The 22,358-nt window shown below is 35.1% G+C and overlaps 1 protein-coding gene across 1 annotated transcript in view; it reads right to left on the bottom strand.

Annotated features, from left to right (window-relative positions):
- Positions 1-380: 380 nt before the first annotated feature.
- Positions 381-22,358, bottom strand: part of RB1CC1 (RB1-inducible coiled-coil 1) — a gene marked incomplete at its 5' end in the record, with an annotated part of 61,335 nt that continues 39,357 nt past the window's right edge. Inside the window, 10 exons of the mRNA XM_009873714.1 lie at positions 381-1,024; positions 1,394-1,464; positions 3,271-3,398; positions 4,961-5,019; positions 8,362-8,409; positions 9,580-9,631; positions 12,333-12,573; positions 12,685-12,793; positions 15,032-15,191; positions 19,617-21,532. Coding sequence (XP_009872016.1) covers positions 947-1,024; positions 1,394-1,464; positions 3,271-3,398; positions 4,961-5,019; positions 8,362-8,409; positions 9,580-9,631; positions 12,333-12,573; positions 12,685-12,793; positions 15,032-15,191; positions 19,617-21,532 — 2,862 coding nt within the window. The remainder of the gene's footprint in view (positions 1,025-1,393; positions 1,465-3,270; positions 3,399-4,960; positions 5,020-8,361; positions 8,410-9,579; positions 9,632-12,332; positions 12,574-12,684; positions 12,794-15,031; positions 15,192-19,616; positions 21,533-22,358) is intronic.

The following is a 22,358-nucleotide window of genomic DNA, read 5'->3' as shown; positions in this document are numbered from 1 at the left end:
AATACATATTGTAGATAGTATTTAAAAGGCACACAAATACTTCAAACACATAGAGTTTCAAATCTTTATTGTTTTAAAATTCTACATGTCTTTTACAATTACAATAATTTGTTACTTAAATGACTCTTGTATGGTTAATGTACAATGAGTTTTTTCCTGAAACTCAACCATGAAATACAATTTCATCAATATGATTTTTCTAAATAGATCAATACAAGATTTCTGTTTTGTTGGGAAGAACAAATGCTTCACTTTGGACGAACAGCACAGGTGTCTTCCCTTCAGAATCTGTGTGATCAATCCATCGAAAGTGCTTCTGAAGATTGCAGATCTAACTGTGACTGATTTCCAAAATCAGTCTATCAAATTACAAGTTTTTTTGACATTAAAGAGCATTTTCATGTAATGAAACAAGTTGCAGTAGTTATTTTTATTCATCTACTGAGGCAAACTCATGTTGAAGAAAAATTATATGATTATCTGCATGCAATGAACACTCCTCTTTAAATAGTTGATGAATTTTACACATATAAAGAATCTGTTAAAGAGTGCAAGTACTTTGATAATGATTTCACAAAATGATGTATGCTGGTAATAATGGTAACTAACATTTAACATCTAAATACAAGCTAATGTATATTTAACAGGCAATTAGCATGGCTACCAAACCATGTTTCATGTGGCTGCCCTTTGAGAAAATGAACTCATTTGGTCCACACTCCTAAAGTTATCTGGGTAAAAAAACTGGGACAGTTAGGGCCAGAGCTTTTGATGAAATTCTTGTTTCTAAAATGTGACCTGTTAAAAAGTAAAAGCAGTACATCAATGACGTATCTTGTCACATGACCTCAGTATAAAAAGATGGCCTGGCATTTGGAGCGATGAACGAGCACTGAAGGACAAGTCAAAAAAGAATGGAGACAGAGTCAACGAGAATTTTGTTGTGTTATACTTTCTTGTTCCATGGTACTGCTTTCACTCTGTAGAATTTTGTACCCAAAGGAACTTTAAATCTGTTTTGTGCCTACAAAAGAAAAAACAAAACAAAACCAAAAAAAGCATTAGAAAATGTGGGATTATTCCTCCGATTTTTATATTTTTAAGGAGATGCTGATTCCCACCCCTCACCATTTATGAAACACTTTGGAATCTGGCAAGGTTCTGGGCAGGATGAACACAATGACCCAAGCTACTGCTCACTTAATCCTTTTTTTCTAGCTCCCCTTCACTTGCTATTCACTGTCTAAAAAAATCAGAGTGGGAATGGCAGAACCTAGGACAATTTTCATCTCACTTATTATGCAGATAGTATTTTCACATCTGTTACAAACTTTAAATCTGATTTTCTTCTCTATTAATTTTATCAGATGATTATCCGTTACTATTTCCTTACCTTTTTTGCTTGGCAATATTCCTTTTCCATCACTTTTCCCAGCACCCAAGGTCTCCTAGATGCACCTGAAACTAAACAGATGATGCATTTAGTATTTTAGATAATCAGCTACAAGTAACAGGATGTAGCATTCAATACCGTTCAAGGTTATTTGCTAAAATGATTTCACTGAAACCAGTGAAATTTAAAAAAATAAGTTCGAATGTCAAAACATGTCACTGGCATTTTCAAAAAAACCTGATTTTTCAGTAAAGTTGTAAAAGTTAACATATAGAGAAGACAAAAGCAAATCAAAACTGAAATTCATTCACTGATTCAAAATTATTCTAGCTACAAAGTTTGACCTTATGGTCTAATTTAAGGTAGGAATTTTTTGAAGTATTTCAAAGGATAGAAAGTCTTCTGTACTCAGTCAATGCTATTGCCTTTACCGAAACATTTGATTATTTTTCTGTATTAGTGATGGAAATTAGTTACTTATAAATAGTAATTTTAAAGCCCTACAAGTCTATTAGTTTTGGTTGCAGTCTTCTAAGCGTACCTGCTACTGTCTGGAAAGCAGAAAAGTAAAAAACCTCCATAATAAAGTGACAGGTCAAAAGAGCATCAAACGTAGCAGAAAAGAAGAACATATGTCTTGTATTCCAAGTAATCATATCCATTTTACTTGCTTTGCTCTTTCCTAACTATCACTAATTACAGCGTGAAAACATCAAAACAGACAGAAGGAACAGCTCACACATGCTCTGCATAATACTAAAATCAACGCTTTTCTAAGCATGACTATGAGACACTACCTAGTGACATGAGTCACTCAAGAACTAGAGTTTGAAATTTTAATCTTGCCTTTCAAGATTAATCTGCACTATTGACAATGGAACAGTCTCTCTTCTGCTCCACACTCCTACAAATATCTGGCCTGAATGCTTTACAACTAATATTAAAAATACAAAAAAACAAGTTTTTTTTTCAACTTGCTTGGCTGACAGCCTTGACTGATGTAACAAAGACAGTGAGAAAGACACAGATGTGTTTTGGTTTTTTTCTTATATTTGCAGATGAAAGCTTCCATATTCCAAAGATAAGGGACAACACAGAAACGATGCAGTCCTAAATTAATTTCAGTGTTGTCATATCATTCTAAGTGCTCTTAATGTAGACAAAGACAACCCACAGGAACTTAGATCCCTGATCATTTAGGACTGATGGCACATTTGCCATCAATCTGAACATAAGCAAAACATACAGGAACTTTCTCTGAAATCTTATGAGCCCTGCAAAATACCATTTAAATTGGGTGGAAAAATGTTAACAGCAAAACATTGCTTGCAAATCTCAGTCTACTGTGACATACATTTTGTTATTTCAGACGTGCATTTAGGTTCATAAATTCCAGTCACTTTGCAGAAGATGAGCTACAGAGAGAACAAATTTATCCAAAGACAATCTTCAAGGATCATCACAAAATTATGTATTAAAAAAACCAAAACAGAGCCTGCAGTTTTGACAGAGATACCTTGAGTTTTGTATTTATTTTTCTCACCAAAAGACACTGAAAACATATACTTGACTAAAAATAAGCCTGATCCCTACACAATTATACATGATCATTCATGCTACTGAATAACTAGGCAGCCTGATGGAAATGTCTTCTCCAAAGACAGGTTAACATACTCTGAGTGTGTACAAAATCGGCATTTTCTATCTTGCTGGGTTTTTTTAACAGGTTGCAGATGCAGACATTCTTCCCTATTTTTCCAAGATACTAACATATAAATAATTTTTTAAAAATTTCACATGTTTTTTATTTCAAATGTTCAGTATTATTTGTAGAAGGAGATAATAATTGGAAGTAATCTGACACTTACCACACTCACCTGGTTTGAGATCCAGGGCAGCAAGTGATTCTGAGTGCAAGAAATACAAGGTTGGACTAACAGTAAACAACACATAGTTGTCATGCCTTTCATCCAAGATAATAAGAACCAAATCGCCAACCTGAAAACTGCGGTGAGGGGGAAAGAAAAAAAATTAACTAAGAAAAGTATAGAAGCTTAAAGCTACTTTAGTCACACTACAATTTTTCCCCAAGTATTAAGCAGACTGAGACTTAGTTGAACAGTAAACAGAAGTTTTTAGAAACACTCTTGCTATTTTAAAGTGACATCAGTTTCAACAAAGAAAAATACAGCAAAACATTTATGTAGCTATTCAATCTTAATATTTTAAGTACACACAACACAAAGGGATGAAGTGTTCATCTTTGATCTAAGGGTTAAAAGCAGAAGAAACATTGTGGTGAATTTAAAGTTCGAAAAATCTGATTTTCCCTGACACCAGGATAACACAAGAGGCCACCAAGTTCTCGTGCCAAGTTTCAGTAACAGAATTCAGAGGATTTGTTCTGTCTCCAATTTCTGTTTCACAGTGCGAAAGTATTGGAAGTAAATTATTTTTCTGTTAATGCAATGAAGTCTAAAATAGCTACAAGTTTAGTATTATACTATAAGAGAAGAATAAATATTACTACTGCTCTGAGGATGGTGGAGGAAGCAGCAAAGAAAAGGGAAAATTATTCTTCATAAAAGGAGACCACAAATTCATCATCAGAGATAAAGAGGTAAATCTAGTGAGAAATTTAGCTCATCTTCTTTCAAGTTCACTTTCAGATTAAATAAACAGTACTCCAAGATTTTCTGCGTGGACTTCTTATGATGACAGACTATACTGACTTAAATAAAGACATCTCTATTGAACAGATGAATAATTCTTTCACAACATTTTCCTCACTAAAGACTACCAAGAGAGCTGCCAGAATACTCAGATGCTCAAGGGAAAAGCTAATTCTGCACATATACTGACCTTGTTGCCAAAAAAATGCATTTTGGTGTAATTCAGAAAATATTAAAGGGATAACTCGCTGTTCATGTTCTTTGGAAAAATATTTTTTGTATTACTGAGACTGACAAATTAGTTACGAAAAATTGTCTGTAGCTTTCATATTTTGCAAGAATACATACTTCTTTTTCCAGCAGCAATTCTACATGCAGCTGCTAACAGATTGATAATATCTAACAAAATACTTGAACTAATTTCATTCTCTCAAGGCAAGGTCAAAAATTTTGAAGACTTCAGAAAGGTAAAACTTCTCTTGAAACATGATGTAGCACTATGCATATTCAGGGTGAACAAGATTCCTTCTACTTTTTCTGAGCATGATTTCAAGAAAGCTACAGGTCAACAAAAAAGTAATCTAAAAGAAAACTCTGGGAGGATTCTAAAAATCCCATGAGGTATTAGCCTTATGAAGGGCATACAAAAAGGCACAGAACTGAAGAAAGCCACCTACACATAGAACTCCAAAAAGCCTTTTTTGTTTGTTTAAAATAAGTGGTGTAGAGATTTGACTTATGCCCACTTGGGATGGTTCATTAACTGACAGCTAAAACTGCCGAGATAACCAATAGATCTTTTCTCCAGAGCAAGAACAGAAGAATTGTAACATTAATACATACTTATTATTGAAGGCATATCCATCTGTTTACATGAAAATCAACATGTACTTACTCTCTAATTGCTATTTTTTCAGAATGTCTTGAGGATACTGACGACATGCTCTGGGACATCTATAAAAAAAAGAGAAAAGTTATAAAGTACTGGCAACCTATGATGAAATGTATGCTGCAGTTAACAACATTATTAAGATAAATAATGATTGATTTCAAACAGTGTCTAGTGTTGTAGACTTTATATGAGCTCTAGAAAACAGCATACCTTTCTGTCATCCTGTTTAGCAGCAGATAGGGTTGTTTGTGGTTTCATAGTGTTTGTCTCGGGTTTGTTTTGTTTTGTAAATAGCTACCTTAGATTATGAAATTTCTTACATAACTGACTTCTCCATCATTATTTAAAATCGAGAAGTGCTTTCCAATGAAGATTTGTTCTGAGCATACACAATATCTATAATATAGCTGTGCACTCTAACAGAAGCCCCTTGCATTCTAAGAAAGACTGATGGTAAAACATTGGAGGTTAAACACATTTACTGCAATTAAACTGTGTATGTTGAACTCCATATTCCCTCTCTGTTTCACTATGGACTGTCTACTGCAACGGACAGAGCAGCACTCCCTGGAATAAAACTGGAGTCAAATTTACCAAGACCAAAAAAGACTCAATTATGTAATGTTTGGATAAAATTCTTACCTCCTATACATATGATATTTGCCTTCAAATCTGTTTAGTACTGACATATGAACCAACTTCAATGCAATAAACTAGATGTAAAAATGAATGAGTGTACACACACTTTGTAAAGTAACTGTGGTAAGGAATGAAAATGCTATTTTGTACCTACAAAGGGATACTTATCCCACATACATGCAAGTAGATGGACAAGCTGATCTGACGTAAACGTATACATTTCATCACTCTCTGGTAAGTTCCTTACAGAAGACAAATCATAATGGCCCTGTAGAAACTCTGACTAGCAGTTCTGCAGTTTTTTCATAAGTTCCTACTTCGTAGACCATTTACACTGCTATTCAAATAAGAGTGATCTAGATCTGAAGTTCAGTAGATGATTTTTCAGCTATAACTCAAATATTGTTACCTACAACATATTTCCTGTTGTCAGAGTTCACCCCCACTTCCCAGAAACACTATCAGCCTGTTTTAATATGAGCTTGAAGCCTATTCACAGCTCATGTTCGTCATTTCTTCAAAGAATGAGTCCAGTAAAACAGAATAAGCTCTCCACTTCTGCTGACGCTTTCAGCAGTTTTCTTTGTGGGGTCCAACTTCAGATCATTCTTTCTTTTGTTAGAGACTACATTTCATTGACTTATATTGTAGTTTTCTTTCCTGAAAGAGTTGCAGTTAACATGACAGTTGTCAGATATGTATAATTTGCTTAGATTGTTCGCGAAATTGTTTGTGAGAGTTCTCTTGAGATGTTAAGACCAAGAATTTTCTTAATTTTTTTAAGAACTGGAATCAGTGTTAAATTAAAAGTCAAAGTAGCTTGATTTTGGTATTTTTTATTAATTTCTAACTTTAAGAAAACCAGAACAAATTAGAACGTTATTTCCATTAAAATTCAGTAAAGAATGTTTTATGAGTAGAGTTCTAAAAGCTTTCACACTTAAAAAAATGTTACCGTTCTCAATAAATTCATATAAAATAACAAAAATCCCTAGTATTAAAAGGAACTCCTTTGCTTGGCTTTTTTCTTCTTCCTTTCTTGCAGAGCTAATGCACAAGTGTTGCTACAAAAGCCAGTGACCTGAACAGATTTCCCATTTTATATGCCGGATCCCTTCTGGGCTTATCTAAAATAGCTTAATAGTAATAAATATTGAAAGAAATAAATATATTGATAGAAATAAATATACATTTAAGTGTTGATGTATATTTCCATTTTAGAAATGCTAGGGAATGGGAGGAGAGAAAGAAGTGTACAGAAACAAGAAATAAAAATAATTTATTTTATCTATAAAGAAATCTATTTACAAAAAAGGAATTGAGAAGATATTATGTTCCTATGCCCATTTAGAAACCAATTTTCAATTGCTTTAGGCACCAATAAGCTGTCAATTTCTCCTACATGGCTTCATATTAATCATATCAACAAAAAGAATTCTGTGTTTATCTTCTACAACATTGCTTTCTCCAATTTCATTTTACTTTGACGTGACAAAAGATCAAGAGTTTAATTCAGGAAATCTACAGAGAGCTTTAGAAGACTGTCCACTGTATGGAGTTTTATTTTTAAAACTACACTGAAATACCTTTTGTGCACTTCATTAACATTCGAAATAAAAAATATCATTTAAAAAATGCGCTTTTCTATGTCCCGCAATGCTTTCTTATGCCCTGCTCTAGTGAGGTTTTTAGGTACAGGTTTCAGTATGGCAAGGGTAAAGTGCTTGGAAAAAAAATACGTATGAAAACGAAAAGTACGTAGCAGGAGTAAATTACATAGGAAATTTCAATTCTATCCCAGACAGAAAAATGACAGCTCCTATTGCAGATCAAACATTTCTGCTACAAAATATAACTTGCAACCGATACAGAGGTATTGGTTCCTATCAAACTGCTAAATATCACCTGTCACTTAAAGAAACTGCCAAATGAAGCATCTGTTTCCCATATAGTAATTTTTTTAAGCAGGTTGAGACCTGCTAGGAAGGATAAACTGTGGATAAATAAAAGGAGAAGGATTCATAGCACAGGCATCAAGGGAAGTCTCACTATATCCTTTTTTCTTCCGTAGGCATTGACTATTACTTGAGTGCTTATATTTAAGACGATGGTTGGTTGTACTTCCAGCTGCTAGGCAGACTTAAGTTTCACACCTTACAAAAATGACAGCTGCAGTTTCCCAAAACCAATAATTTAAGTTCCTGCTAATGCTCCTAATTATGCGTAATGTGCAGGCATATTTAGGGGGCCGGTTAGCTCAGTGGTTTGAGCGCGGTGCTGACAACAATGTCAATACCGAGGTCGTGGGTTCAATTCCCGCTCGGTCCCCATGTGTTGCCCGGTCTAGTCAAGAGGTGGCGTCCCTGCCCATGACAGGGAGGTTGGACTAGATGATCGCTAAGGTCCCTTCCAGCCTAGGCCATTCTATGATTCTATGATATTTACATTCTTGTAAACTGTCCTATAGTGTACTGTTATTGAAAAACTGAGGCATGGCACAAGTGAAATGAACTCCTTCTACCCCAAGCCTCGACGGTCTGACTTCTTTGGGAAGAAATCTCATTCTTTCCAGTTCTGTGAATCTTCTCCAGGACAAGACTAGTAACTTGAGGTACCTCTGAAAGGCTATCAAGTTACCTATTTGCCACTGACAACACTTTTGAACTTAATAAAGCCCAAAATTTTACATTTTAGCAAACTAAACAGTTGTAAGCTTTTGTTATTTTTTTCATGAGACTTAAAACATGCATTGTACGAATACTTACCAATCTTTGATTTAATCTCTTATTTTCTTCTTCTTTCAACTGCAAAGTCTGAAAAATAATTTTATGACACATCTTATACAGTGTAAACATTTTTTTTTAAATTTTGATAGGACTAGAACCAGACTACTTATACACTATATATATTTACAACAACACTGTTTTAAGCAAATATCAAAACATCTTTTGAATAAAAGACACATAAAAAGAGAATTTCAAGTTTAGCAGTGCTACAAAAAGCACTGCTAAGCTTTGGTTATTTCTATAGTCATTCTTCTTAAGAAAACATCTCACTGATAGAACAGCAAAAGAAATGTAATATATTACTATTTTATAGCTTCTACCTGTGACAAATCCTTTGTAAGTGCATGACAGAATAAAGCATGTAAGTGTTCCTAGTCAGAAACATCCAGTCACGTGCATCATGCAGCGCTACAACCCATTAATAGAAAACATTTACGTCCTCTAAGTGATCACAGATTTTAGTCTAAGTGATCCTAGAAAGCTGAAAGCTAAAGGCACTCTGTTTTTTGTTTTTTTTCTCTCATCAAAAAGTTTCAATTTCTCAGTGTCGACTGAAAAACTATGCTCAAAATAAGTTACAACAGAAGTGAAAATTTAAGGTATGTATTTAAGAGTACCAGGAGGCTGAGGTATAACCTTACAATTCTAGCCTGTAGAAACATGACCACTACTTCAGAAAATTGTAATTTTAAGCACATTCATAACAAGTGTTATTTCACTTTTTACAGAACCAATACTGTCAAGATTACAATGCACCCCAGGAAGAATTAAAAGGATCTAACAGCAGCCTAAGAGGAGAAATTACCCATTTCCAAGAGAAACACGTTTTAATTCCTGTTTGGCTGTTTTTGATGCCTTCATTTTAAAAAGTAAACAAAACTGTTTTCTTGCTACGGAGACTTCCTAGATCTACGACTTGTCATTCCTATGACGTACTATGCCAGACTCATATTTAGTCTAGCTTGAAGTACTAATAAGTATTGTGCATTAATAATTATTTTGAATTACTTGAACAAATTATACTGATGAATAAATGAATACAACGAATAAATGAATATAATGAATAAACGTTCCCTGTTATGGTATTTATAAGCCTTGCAGATACTATATTGTACCAGAGTACGTAACTGACCACAGCAAAACTTCACACATACACATTTACAGGTGTATAGTTCTCATGCTTAACAATCTACTCACCCTTTCTAACAACATTATCCTCTGTTTCTCTTCAGACATATGGACATTTTCACTAAAAGAGAAAGAAAAAAATGAATAGGTTAAAACTGAATTTTTTTCACCATCAGAAATCTTTCACACTCTCTATTTTCACTCAGCGATGAAGGTTACATATTTGCTAACATAGAGGGAACAGCACAGAAAGATACCTTAAGAATAAGCTTAATTTTTTTTAAACCCAAGGACCTTCCTTATTGCAAGAAGGGAGTGAACTTTCAGTTCAGTTTATAAAGTTACATGGGGCCATTTCCTCACCTTTTTCATTATTTTCAAAACATCAGGATGAAAGATACAAGTCCAAATGCTGGGGCAGTTAACCCTTAATAGTGGCCAGGAGCTGGCAATGTGTGCTTGAAGCCCAGGGAGCCAGCCATAGTCTGGGCTGCATTGAAAGAAGAGTGTCCAGCAGGTCAAGGGAGGTGATCCTGCCCATCTGCTCCACTCTGCTGAGACCCTCCCTGCTCTGTCCAGCTCTGGAGCCCTCAGCACTGGAAAGACATGGACCCGTTGAAGCGTCTCCAGAGGAATGCCACAAAAATTGTCAGTGGGATGGAGCACCTCTCCTATGAGGGCAGGCTGAGTGTGTTGGGGTTATTTCACCTGGACAAGAGAAGGCTCCAGGGAGACCCAATTGTGGCTTTTCAATACTTAAAGGGAGCCTATAAGAAAGACTGGGGACAATCTTTTTAGCAGGGTCTGTTGCAATTCAACAAGGGGTAATCGTTTTAAACTAAAAGAGATTTAGACTAGATATAAGAAATAAATATTTTACAATTAAGGTGGTAAAACACTGGAACAGGTTGCCCAGAGCGGTGGTAGACGTCCCATCCCTGCAGATATTCAAGGTCAGGTTGGATCGAGCTCTGAGTAACCTGATCTAGTTAAAGATGTTTCTGCTCACTTTAGCAGGGCTGAACTTTAAAAGGTTCCTTCAATCCAAAAAATTCTATGATTTTTTGATTCCATGACTGCTAATATTTGGAAGTGCGTTACAGGTCAAATAAAATTTCCTTAGACATCTTAGACATGGTACAAAAATAGTATAGAGAATTTAAGGAATGCCATCTTCCACCACAAGGAGGTAGAAAGCGTTAGCATGATGAACAGTTGTCATGAATTAGCAGAAAATACTAAACATTGACTATTTCAGTTTTCTTAGGCTGCTCTAGCAGAAATATTAATAATACTGTAGATTTTTTTAATTTTACTATTTATCCTCAGTTTCTATATGGAACTAAAAATAATTGGAATGTCCTGCGCAAACCTTTTTTATCTTTTTTTTTTTGCTCTGAATTCTGTCCCAGTAATCAATTCCAAATGGATTCTCATACTGCACTAAGCATGATAATAGCCAAGTATCTTCCAGTAATGAGCCCTATTGTAACGGCACACATATGTGCAATCCATTTTGTCTTGTTCTAGTCAGACAGTACATGTAATATAATGTTCTCATCTTAGTACAAAATTTTAAAGCCTAACATTCTATGTTAAGAGAAATTTATTAAAATGTTTAAGACAACTGGGGTAAAAAAAATAGGATATCAGCAGGCATCACCACAGCACCTTCTCTTGGAGTATCAGACAATCTTTACTATTCAAAAAACTTTACAACATTACTTTAGGTACATTTAAATTAAGAATGAAGGCTCTAAACTTGATGTATGTTTTCATGGAAGTCAGTATTGAAAAAACAGAAAATACATCTGCTGTAGGCTGGTTTCCTGACAAGAACCAATGGGACAACTTTGTACCAGTCAGAATTATTTAAGTCAGAAGACTTCACTGGTCAAGTAGACTCTGATCTAAGACCAGACCAAAGTCTACCAGCTTTACATGTAGACGCTCAAGAAGACAAGGTGTTCTAGGCCAGTAACAAAGTGCACTTTTATTGTAGGGCACCATAAGTAAGAGAGTATAGTGAGGTTGATGACTGCAAAAAAACTCCCGAAGTTCCTTCTGAACTCTATAATCACTTCAATATTTCAAGCAGAGCTTCAGAGACCTACCTGTAAACTAACCGCTACCTAATTAAGCCTCCCTACACAAAGGGTGACTAATGGTTAAATGTGCATAATATCAACATAATATTATTTGAATCTGTTGTAAACCCAGAATGTCAACTAGATTCAAACACAAATGAAGCAATCTTAAGAGAAACATTTAACTTGATGTAAGTTGCTTCCCTAGCTGTTTTCCTCATTTTTTTCCCAGACCCTTCACCACCTTCTAATAAATCAGCAGTACAACACAGCTCACAGTACTGATGACTGAGAGAGTATACAAAAAAAACCCCAAAACAACAAACCCAAAAGACTCCCAAACAAAGAGCTGCTGAACACTTGTTTTTAAATGAGAGTCAGCCATCATTCAAAAGAAATGCCAATAACATGCAATCACCCACCCATTCACTATCACAATTGTTGTTCTCCTGTTTGACTTTTATTTCATGCATTTAGGTCTATTTCTTCATTTTGTAATTGTGGGGCCAAGTTTCACCTTTAAGTAGCATACTTCTAAGACACCAAAACCACACGCTTCTGACGACTGTGACACCAAAATGGTAGATGTGCCATTTAAAAAAATATTTTTAGCAAGAACGTCAAAGACAAAAGGAATGTTAAATATGCTCATTTGTACTTCACAACAACCAGAGGCATACATTTAAAGAAAGAAAGCATGCTTTGTGTATTTCTACTACAATGTCCCATACTTACTGCACAGCCATCATACTAGTTTCCATCGTGGAGTCCATTCTCCCTTCACCTGCAATGTCAGAAACTAATTTGTCTGGGTCAATGGGAATATCGGCTGCACAGGCTCCACAAACTTCTGAAGCTGCTGCTGAGTAGGTTGATGGAGAAAAATTACTACTTCTCAGTTTATTAACTTCCTCTTCAAGCTTTTTCTTCTCTTCAAGTAAGCGAGCTCTATCTTCAGAAAGTGTTTCAATCAAATCTGACACAAATAAAAACTCTTTCAGTAACAGCAGCATTAAGGATCAAAACCAATCTGTAATGAATGGAATTGTCCTATCACAGAAGATGAATCCTTCAGAACTTTGCTTACCCTTATCTTTCTCTTGCTGTTGTGTAAGCATTTTCAATTTCTCACTGAGTTCATTAATTATGCTCTCTTTTTTCATTTTCTCTCTTGCCAGAACAGTGTTAAAGTTGGTCTGAAAACAGAAAACAGAAAAGCATTACTGAAATATGAGATGTACTTAGAACAAAAAGAGTACAAAACATATCACGCATATCTGTTAACAAGGAATTAAAACTTGTTCACATATTACTTTGGTGAAGAGGTAACATCTCTGTACATTTTGTTTTGAGGACTCTCTGTAACAATTTTTTTTTAAATTTTATTTTTACCCCTGTGGTTCCCCCAAGCCCAATATACACATGTAGTATAATCATAAACAAAATATCATTACAAAATAACAACTTGAAGTTGTTGGATTTTTTTAAACATACTGCTTTATATTCCACTTAATGCACGACAGTTGCACATTTTATATTAAAAAAGTTACTTTAAGGATTAAATTCTTAAGACAAAGCTGCACTACATCAAAATGTTATATATATAATTATTAATAAACTAGAATAGTATACTAGAATCTGAATTACAAATACAGTTCAAGTAATGCATTAATTCCTCAGTGAAGAATTAATTAATGGAGATGTCATGCAGGAAACCTGGCTAATAGCTTGAATAACTAGACATAGAAGAGGCTAGCATATCCTTCGGTATCAGTCTGATAAATCTTTCCACGTCTTCAATTATCCTACTAACCTCTACATCCTCCCTTAGCCCTTCTACTAAAGGTTGCGGTGGAGACACAGACAGAACCTTCTAATATTAAATTACAGTTTAACTTTTTTGGTGAATTTTAAGATTGTCTTGACCGATGCCTATTAATTCGCAGTCTTAATGCAAGCTATTTGGCAGGCTACATACCTTACACAGTGCACAGTGGCCCTTGGTGTATGTCTGCACAACAAAACTATCACACACCACAAGCATAAGTAACACCTCTCGGGTAACTTGACTGAGAAAAATATGACAAAGGTGAGGATAAATGCCCAGACACAGTGATCAGCAAAGCCAGTCAGGTGAGCTGGGAGCACTGACCGAAATACTGTATTGTCCTGGCTGGAGCTAAACAGAACCAACTCTGATCAGTGATTTTACTTTTCAGCCGAGTCTTTTCTAAAAGGTTGTACTTCCTGAAGTTAGAAGCATATTTCTGCAGACAGTCAGAACAGGTTTTTGCCTTTTTTTGGTTGTTGTTGGTTTGGTGATTTTTATTTTTAAAGAAAAGGTTCCATCTTTCCCTGGAATTTGCTGTTCATGCCTCAGTACCTTCCCTTCCACACTCTGCTGCAGAAAAAACCCAACATATTAGATAACGAAGAAAATGGTATATTAAGGCCTATTCTGATGGGAAGAGAAATCTTACCATTGCCAATGTAATGTATGATATATTCCTCTTAGGTTTGCTGTGTAAGTCTCACATAAGTATATTAAGGTTCGGGGCCCAGAAATTCCAAAAATATTCCTTTCTTTATAACCATTTGCAATTTTCTGCTCTATGCATGAAGCCATTCATACATTGTGCTTCTTCACCAAGCTGGCTGATCGCTACACTGTCACTTTGTCCTTATTTGATCCTACCATAGCTATAGTAAGTAGAGGTGCTTAAAACAGAAAATCCTTTCTTAGTGTTTAAATGCAAAGCTGAAGATAATAGCTGTTACTAACAGATTTAAGAACTGAAGACTTATCTACAACATTTAAGAGATTCAAGATATTCTGAACTGAAGGAAAAAGTACAGATATGGTTATAATCATTAATCCAGTGCAACATGATTTTGTATCAGAGTTTGAAGTACACAGTGTTTCTAAGTTTATTAAATAAAATACAACATTTGCTTTAAACCTCAATGTCACCTGTCCAGTGTAATGAAGTTTAGAAGCCATTAAGCAGCATTCTGAATCTATTAGTATTTCAAATACGTAATTTTGTGTTGTCCACAAATTCTGTGCTGTTAACTTACGACTATACTTAACGGGTATCCTTCTGCAGTCCAAGAGATTAATGGATAAAGATTTACAGCACTACCTTAACAACTTATGTAAAAGTATTCACAAAATAACAAAAACTGAATCTGGATTGCCCTGCTAACAGATATTTAAGGTGGAATTTTTCGTTTGTTGGGTAGTGGTTTTTTTATATCTAGGCTCGAGTGTTGGATTCTAATAACACATCATATCCTGGCTTCATATAATAGCACACATTTAGAAAGTTTAAGTGTTACATAGCCAAAAAGCCCCAAACAACTCCGTAACTTCAAAACAGCAAAATAATATAACTGTCATGGGAGAAAAAGTAATTAAAAAGCATCAGCTTTACCTGTTGTTCTGCTGTGAGCGATGTTCTGATGTTCTGCATTTCTTCATTCTTTCTTTTCTCTTGTTCTTCAAGTTGCTCTAAGAACTTGATTTTTTCTTCCTGAAGTTTCTCTTGAAGTTCAGCGATCAAGTTTGATTCAGCAGATGATTCAACGGGAGGACTTAAAAGAAAATGTTTAGTCTTTAAATTTGCAGCATATACAAGGTGTCAGAATACATGTAACAAGCAAACACACAAGAAGTCAGAAGTTTTTTGAGAAATATTTAAGAAATACTCTAATTAAGTTGTTAATAACCTTAAATTCTACTTTTTATCATAAGCATCTCTTTAAATTCTTGGCCTTTGGCATTCTTGTTTTTAGAGTACTACACTGGCTCTAGTTTTGAAGTTTTGTTGAGGGAGAAGATTTTTATTTTCACTTTTCTAACATAACAGAAGTTAAGAGGGACAATGACGATCGTCTCCCTGAAGATTCTTAGTATGTCAGAATGCAAAGCCTCCAGAACTATCCAAATCAAAGCAATTCAGTAATAAATCTGACGCTAAGGAATCCAGACATGACACTCAAAACGCTGGCTTGCAGAATCTAGAGGACACCAGTAATGATCATAAAGAAAAGAAAGCATCAACAGTCATCAAGGCCAGGAAGGTTAAAGACTTTATATGGCACTTGAAACAGGCAATGTTACGTAGGCCAAATATTTTCCACCACTGAACCAAAAGCACTGACTATGCTCTTCTATGTTTTGGCTTGAGTTATCAAGAACCTCCACTGAAGAACACTGGGTTAGAGAAATCACTTTTCTGGGCAACATTTGTGAAACACTGTATTATTTTAAATTCCTAGTATTCCTCTACACAAGAATAATGTAAAGAAAATCCCTCAAACCTAACTCTCCATCTACATACGTGTGTCAATAATTTTCTCCAGTCAGAGCAGCCTGGAGGCACGGCCTCCTGATCTTAGGTAGGCTGTGCTGAGCGCAAAACATCATGTGCTAATATGCTAACACTCACAAGAACAACTCCTAACGCTAAAAACGCTCCAAAAATTCTTCTTGCTTCACAATGCAAAGCTCCTCTACTAAGACTAAGGGCTACAGAATCTCAGAGACACCAAAAAGATTCATCACGGAGAATATGAAAGAAAAAAAGAGAATTCCACAGGAGAGGAGGCAGGGAAAATAAAATTCCCATTGCTGCATACTGGATTGGGCATCCATGAAATGACCAGTTGCAGCTATTTCTAAAGAGTCTTTGCTTTACCATGTGACCCAGTACACATTCACCTGCCTCTGTTACTGCCACCAATTTTCCCTACCAAGTCGCAAAAGCACAGGCAAAGTTTGTCTGAGAAGTGTAAGGAAGAGGTATGCCTGCACCTTACTTTACAAGCAACAAAAATTCACTCCTGTTATTCCAGGTTATCTAAATGCCAAGTTAATACATTGGCCTAAACCCAAGGCTGTCAGTGGCACTAAACCAAAGCAGCTGTCATCAGCCTCTCAGCCAGGCTGCCTGGAGTACCGACCCTTTGCAAATGACAGCCAAGTAATAGATACTGTTATTCTGAAAAGGATGCTAGCACATTACTAATTTTTAAATTAACCTTGTCACTGTATCAGGTTTCCACATTTGATCTGCGAAGGTCTTGACAACTATGGCAACAGTGACAATCCCTAACTTTTTAAAGTGTTTTCAAGACACCGAAAGCACATCTCTTCAGAGACTGGAGATCCTTTGACAAAGGATGTATTCAGCAAGACTACCACTATTCTACCATGCGGGCATATACTGAAGAAACAAACCACTTACCATACAGTAGCTAGGCACCCAAAAAGCCCGTAAGAGGTTGTAAATGAAAGAACTCTGAAAGCCAACTGAAATTCTCAGAGCAGCAAACCAGCTTTTGACACTTCAGAAACCAGAAATAAAATAACCAGAGAACAGAGCAAGTCATGGGAGACCCAGGCAAATCTTTTCGTATTGTGCCACTGAGAAAGCATTTTGATGCTGGATTAAATTTCAATTTATTTCTAAATTAAGCCTAGCTGTGAGAAAGAGCACATGCTTTACAGAGGGGCTTCACCACTGGTGGTGGTCTGATACAAGTGGCTCGACAATACCAAGGCTGAAATACACCGAAGCTGTAAATCAGTTTTCAAAGCAGTCAGGATACCTGTTCTATTTTTAAAATTCTTTAACATTCTTTACAATGTTATAAACCTTTTAACTAACCTGCAAACCGCTTAACAACATAAGTCATTACGGACGTTGTGGTTTTCAGTTATTTTGGCTGGTACATACTGCACACAGTAGAAAAATGAAATAGGGGAGTTACAAATGCCTTGTGGTTTTATATCTTTCCTAATCATGATGATTTGAATCTCAGGCATATCATAACCAAAACACATTAAATTTTGTATGTTGGTATTCCATTGGTCACAAATGCTTCTTTGCAATTTCTAAATACTTTTGTTAGTTTTCACATTAAGTTCAAAAACCAAATTCCTGATACCAGCACAACACTCAGGTCAAATTTCAAATAATTCATCTCCCTGTCCATGCCATCCACATGGCTAATGTAATATGGCTCTTGCAGAAAAGGACTTTTATCTAACAAACATACAGGCACATGCCAAATAAAAGTTGGTTTCTACCATTACAAATTAACTGCTAAACAGTGACTGAGTGAGAATAACAAGCCAAGTCAACTTATTGACATAACGTGGGGATTTAGGAACTCAGAAACCAAACAACTAGACAGTGACTTTGAAACAGTAAGACAGATTCACTTAACATATATGTCCTCTGGAGCAAAAACACAGCATGTCTTTATTCCAGGAGGAAAAAAAACCTAACAGCAGATTAAAAGCATAAAGAGGAGCCTTAGGAGGCAATATATACCTTAATGTCACACTGAAAATTGAAAATTAAATTGCTTGACAGGATTCACAACAAATTATTAACGCTTCTTTAGACTGAAGCAGACAATATTTCTTTGAAATACATTACTATCTCTTTTATCCAGCTTGTATAAGAACACACTTGTTCAAGTTTAAGTCTGGATGGTGGATTTTTAAAAACTCTGATGACACAACTACATCTTTTTCCTGTTAAGTTTTTTAAAGTTCTACAGTGCATTAATACATATAAAAGGAAAAGAACACAGAGTTTTCTCTCCTCATTTCACCAAATTTCATTACGAGAATATTTTGTTCATTTATTAAGGAGAGTTATTAATTTCATTTTATCCCAATCTTAATTCAGAACACATAACATCAATGTATTTTTTCATACACTGACATACAAAACAGACACTGATATAACACCATTTAATGCTGGATATGTTCACATATGAAAATCTTGAGGTAATAGGAATGACGGGGATAATTCAAGTGAAGTAGATATATTTCCCTCGCACTATTTACACTATGTGAATTGTGCACACATTTTGGACTCTGCAAAATACCCATAACGCCCTCCTTTCTTTTTAACATTATATTGATATTCAAAAGTTAAATGCTAGCTTCAATGTATAATCATGTTCTGAGGTAGTTCTTGGGCTTTTACACCCATTTTGTCCATTTTATTGGTCTTTTCCTATTTCATGTATTTCATATATCATAATACCTAGAAAAAAATGCTCTTTAGGTGCTGTACAAGCAAGATCCATCTGCTGTGTTCCGTCACACTACAAGAACATAAGTGACAAATTCTACCACTGCAAAATAAAATATTGTTTCTAACCAACTGTCACACAGAAAATACTTATTTCCACTCCATAACACCATAATCCACTCTGCTGATTAGCATTATAAACCAGTAAGCCAATAAGAGTATTCAGGCTAATTCTAGGCATTTATGGCAAGGCAAAATACAACTTTCTTTTTAAAATAGAAAACCACTGCAGAAATTAACAATGAATTAACAACTATGTTAAGATGTTCTTTAAAATTATGTTGCCCATGTGTGTTTCATTATAAAGCTCAAACTGAAGACCTGGAAACACATAACCATGGCAGCTCAAGCTAAATGGAAGTGCAGGTGACCACAAGACAACTCCCAGTCAATATTTTTATATGTGTGTGTATATAGATATCCTGACACACCTTTTCACGTCAACAAGAGCGCACAGTTAGCTAATCAAAGAAAGTTATCAGCCTAAAAGCTAGCCAGTGCATGCTCACATAGTGCTAATAACAGAGAAAAGGATAGGAAAGGAGAGGCCAAGACCATCAAAATCAGAATTCCAACCAACATGCTATTGTGAAAGCACTCCTTCAATGTAACATTACAAGACTGAAATATAAAACCTTCATTGCTGTCTGGAAATAATAATGTATAAAATCATAGAACCATATATAGAATCAAATATTTTACAATCTTTGAGATTAAGTACAAACACAGGAATACCACTATGTATAAATCAGAAGTAACCTGAAACTTGAATATAGAAAACAAAGCAGATAAAAAAATATTAAAAATACATAGAAATTTTACTTACTGCATAGTGCATCATGACTATATCAGATTAATTAATTTAAAACACTAGGAAAACACAGTAACTTAATTCTTACAGTACCTCTGATTTACTTGCATCTCAAGTTGTTGTATTTTTTCCAAAAGCCCTTTTTCAGCAGCTTCCCTCTGTAATTCAAACTCTTTACAAGCAGTTTGCACTGCATCCTCTTTTTCACAATTGAGCTTCTGAATGAGCAACTGCCTGTCTTTTTCTTGGTTAGATACTAACAGTTCTTTCTCTTCCTTAAGCTTATGGATAATAGCTTGATACTTCTCCTGCTGCTCACAAAGAGACTGTTTTTCTGTTTTTTCCTTTTCTAGGGCATTCGTTTCCAACTCTAACTTACTTTGTAGTTCTGTTACTTGCTCTGAAAGTCTTTTTTCTGCCTCAGAAGTTTTTTGATGAAGAAGTGTTACTTTATTTAGTTCAGTTCTAAGCAAATTTGATTCTTCTTCGTATCTGTCTACTAGCTCAGAAATACACTGATCTTTCTCAATTGTCATCAGAGTCCTTAATTCTGATAAGCCCACTTGATATTCCTCACTGTTAATTTGTATTTTATTGTTTAATTCATCTATCTCCTTTTTTAAGCTTTCAGTTTCTTTATCAATATGAGATTTCAAGGTCTCTTGCTGCTGGTTTCTGCTTTCTTCCAAAAGAAGCTTCATTTCATCAGTTTCTGCCTCTTTCAGGGCAAGTTCAACTTCTAATTTGCACCTCAAATCCGACAAATCTGAAACTTTGAGTTGTAACTCTTCTACTTGTTGTTGTTTCTCTTGCACAACTACCGAATGAGATTCCTGCATTTGTTCAAGTCTATGCTCGTTTTCTTTTTTTAACTTCTCTAAACAGTCCTTGTGCTCAGTTAGTGCCTTCTCAATTTCCTGTAAATGCCTGGCTTGTAGTTTATTTTCCAGTTCTTTTAAATGGCTTTGCTCTAAACTCTCAAGTTCTGCTCTCAGGAGTTGCAGTTTTTCGTTATTTTCAACATGAAGTTTTTTCAAGTCTTCAAGTACTACCTCACGTGACTGTCTCAGTTCCTTAATTTCAGAATTTTGTGTCTCCATTTGGCATTCCAATTCAAGTAATTTCTGGTCTTTCTCATTCTGAAGGCAAACTACAGCTTCTTTCTCATTTTTCACCATCGCAAATTCATCATTCTTATTCTGAAGAACTTCCTCAAGGCCTAATAGGTCACCTTTTAACTTTTTTATCTTCTTTTTATTTTCTTCACTATCCTCCAATAATTTATTAATTTTAGTTTCATATTCACTTTTCAAAGACTCTAATTCATTTTGATGTTTATCTTTTAGTGTTTTTTCAAGTGAAAGTTTTACCTTCTCAATAGTATTTACTATTTCTAATGAAGTGCATTTTAAAGAATTAGAAAAGTCACACTGTTCTCTTTGTACAAGTGTTCTAAAGTGGCAAAGATCTTCTTTTATACCTCTTAAATGTACCTTGGAGTCTTGGGCAATAACCCTACACTTCTCCATGCAAACATTGAGAGGTGCATTTTCTACTGAAATGTCCTTTACACAAGTATTTGTATCTTGCATACGTCTACTGTCTATTGCATTGATAACTGAAGAATAAAGAGATTCCACCATCATTTCTGGACTTTGTGGATCACTTATTACATTAGGAGATACTGGATTTTCTTCTATTACAAATTCATTTACTGCTGACATGAAGTCAGATTCTGGACTTTCTGCTAATGAATCCAAGTCTAATGATCCTTGCTTAAGAGCTTGCTCCAGGTTCGGATGGGCAATAGTCTCAAAATCAAATGTATGAGCATCGATGCTGTCTGGAGACAATTCTTCTAATGGAGCTGGGGGACACACAGGAGGACACAGGGGACCCTGAAGACTGAGTGATGGAGGAGTTCTTGAAGAGGTAGCAATTGTGGTTCCTGTTGTACTTTCCATCCTTGGCGTGGTAGCAGATTGTGGTGATGCTTGACTATTGGAGGCCTACAAGTCATAATATATAAAACAGACACTTAATGAAGTGGATAGACAGAAATGTTAATATTTTAAATTGATTAAAAATTACCAGACAAAAACAAGAACTTGGAAAATCAGCCTTATTATCTGTAACAGTCCAAAACGTGTATGACTAAAATTCAGGTAAAAATTGCAGAAATTCAGAGAGACTTTCCAGTAAGTTTCAAAATTGCACCATTTGTAAATACGTAAATATTAAATGTTCACCTATTCAGAAGTCCAATGCGCAACTGTATTTCAAAGGGCTGAAACATAAGTTTGAATAATACAAAAAACTTACTTCAAACCAATTTTCCAATTGTGATTAGATAACGTCTAAATCTCATTCTCATCAGTTTTGGTTTATTGCAATATATAAAGTAAAATCTCAAGTTCTAGTGCATACATTGCAGTAAATTCAAGCACAGTCTTTGAAAATCAACGTTTGCTATTTCAAAGACGTCATAGTTTTCTATACTGTCATGGAATACACACTTTAAGTGAATTCAGCAGAAGTCTGATTCATCATGCCTACAATAATTCTAACTGTAGGCCAAGCTACATGCACTTATTTCTATGCACCTGAAATTCAGTAAAGCACCATATAGAAATGCCTTAAAATGAATCTCCAACCTCAGCAAGACCTTAGAGACCTTGCAAACAGCCTGTGATGTGTAATTGTAATTTTTAGTAAATGATTTAACGTAATTTTTCCCTTGCATGCTTTACTTGACAGAATAGGCAAAGCATGTATTAAAGTCCTCTGCCACTACTATCTTCATGTCTACCAGAACTAGGAAAAAATGGTCAACTA

Source organism: Apaloderma vittatum, unplaced genomic scaffold, assembly GCF_000703405.1.
Source record: "Apaloderma vittatum isolate BGI_N311 unplaced genomic scaffold, ASM70340v1 scaffold697, whole genome shotgun sequence".
Lineage (NCBI taxonomy): Eukaryota > Metazoa > Chordata > Aves > Trogoniformes > Trogonidae > Apaloderma > Apaloderma vittatum.
Note: the sequence above shows the minus strand (reverse complement) of the source record. Positions and strands in the feature narration are given on the sequence as shown.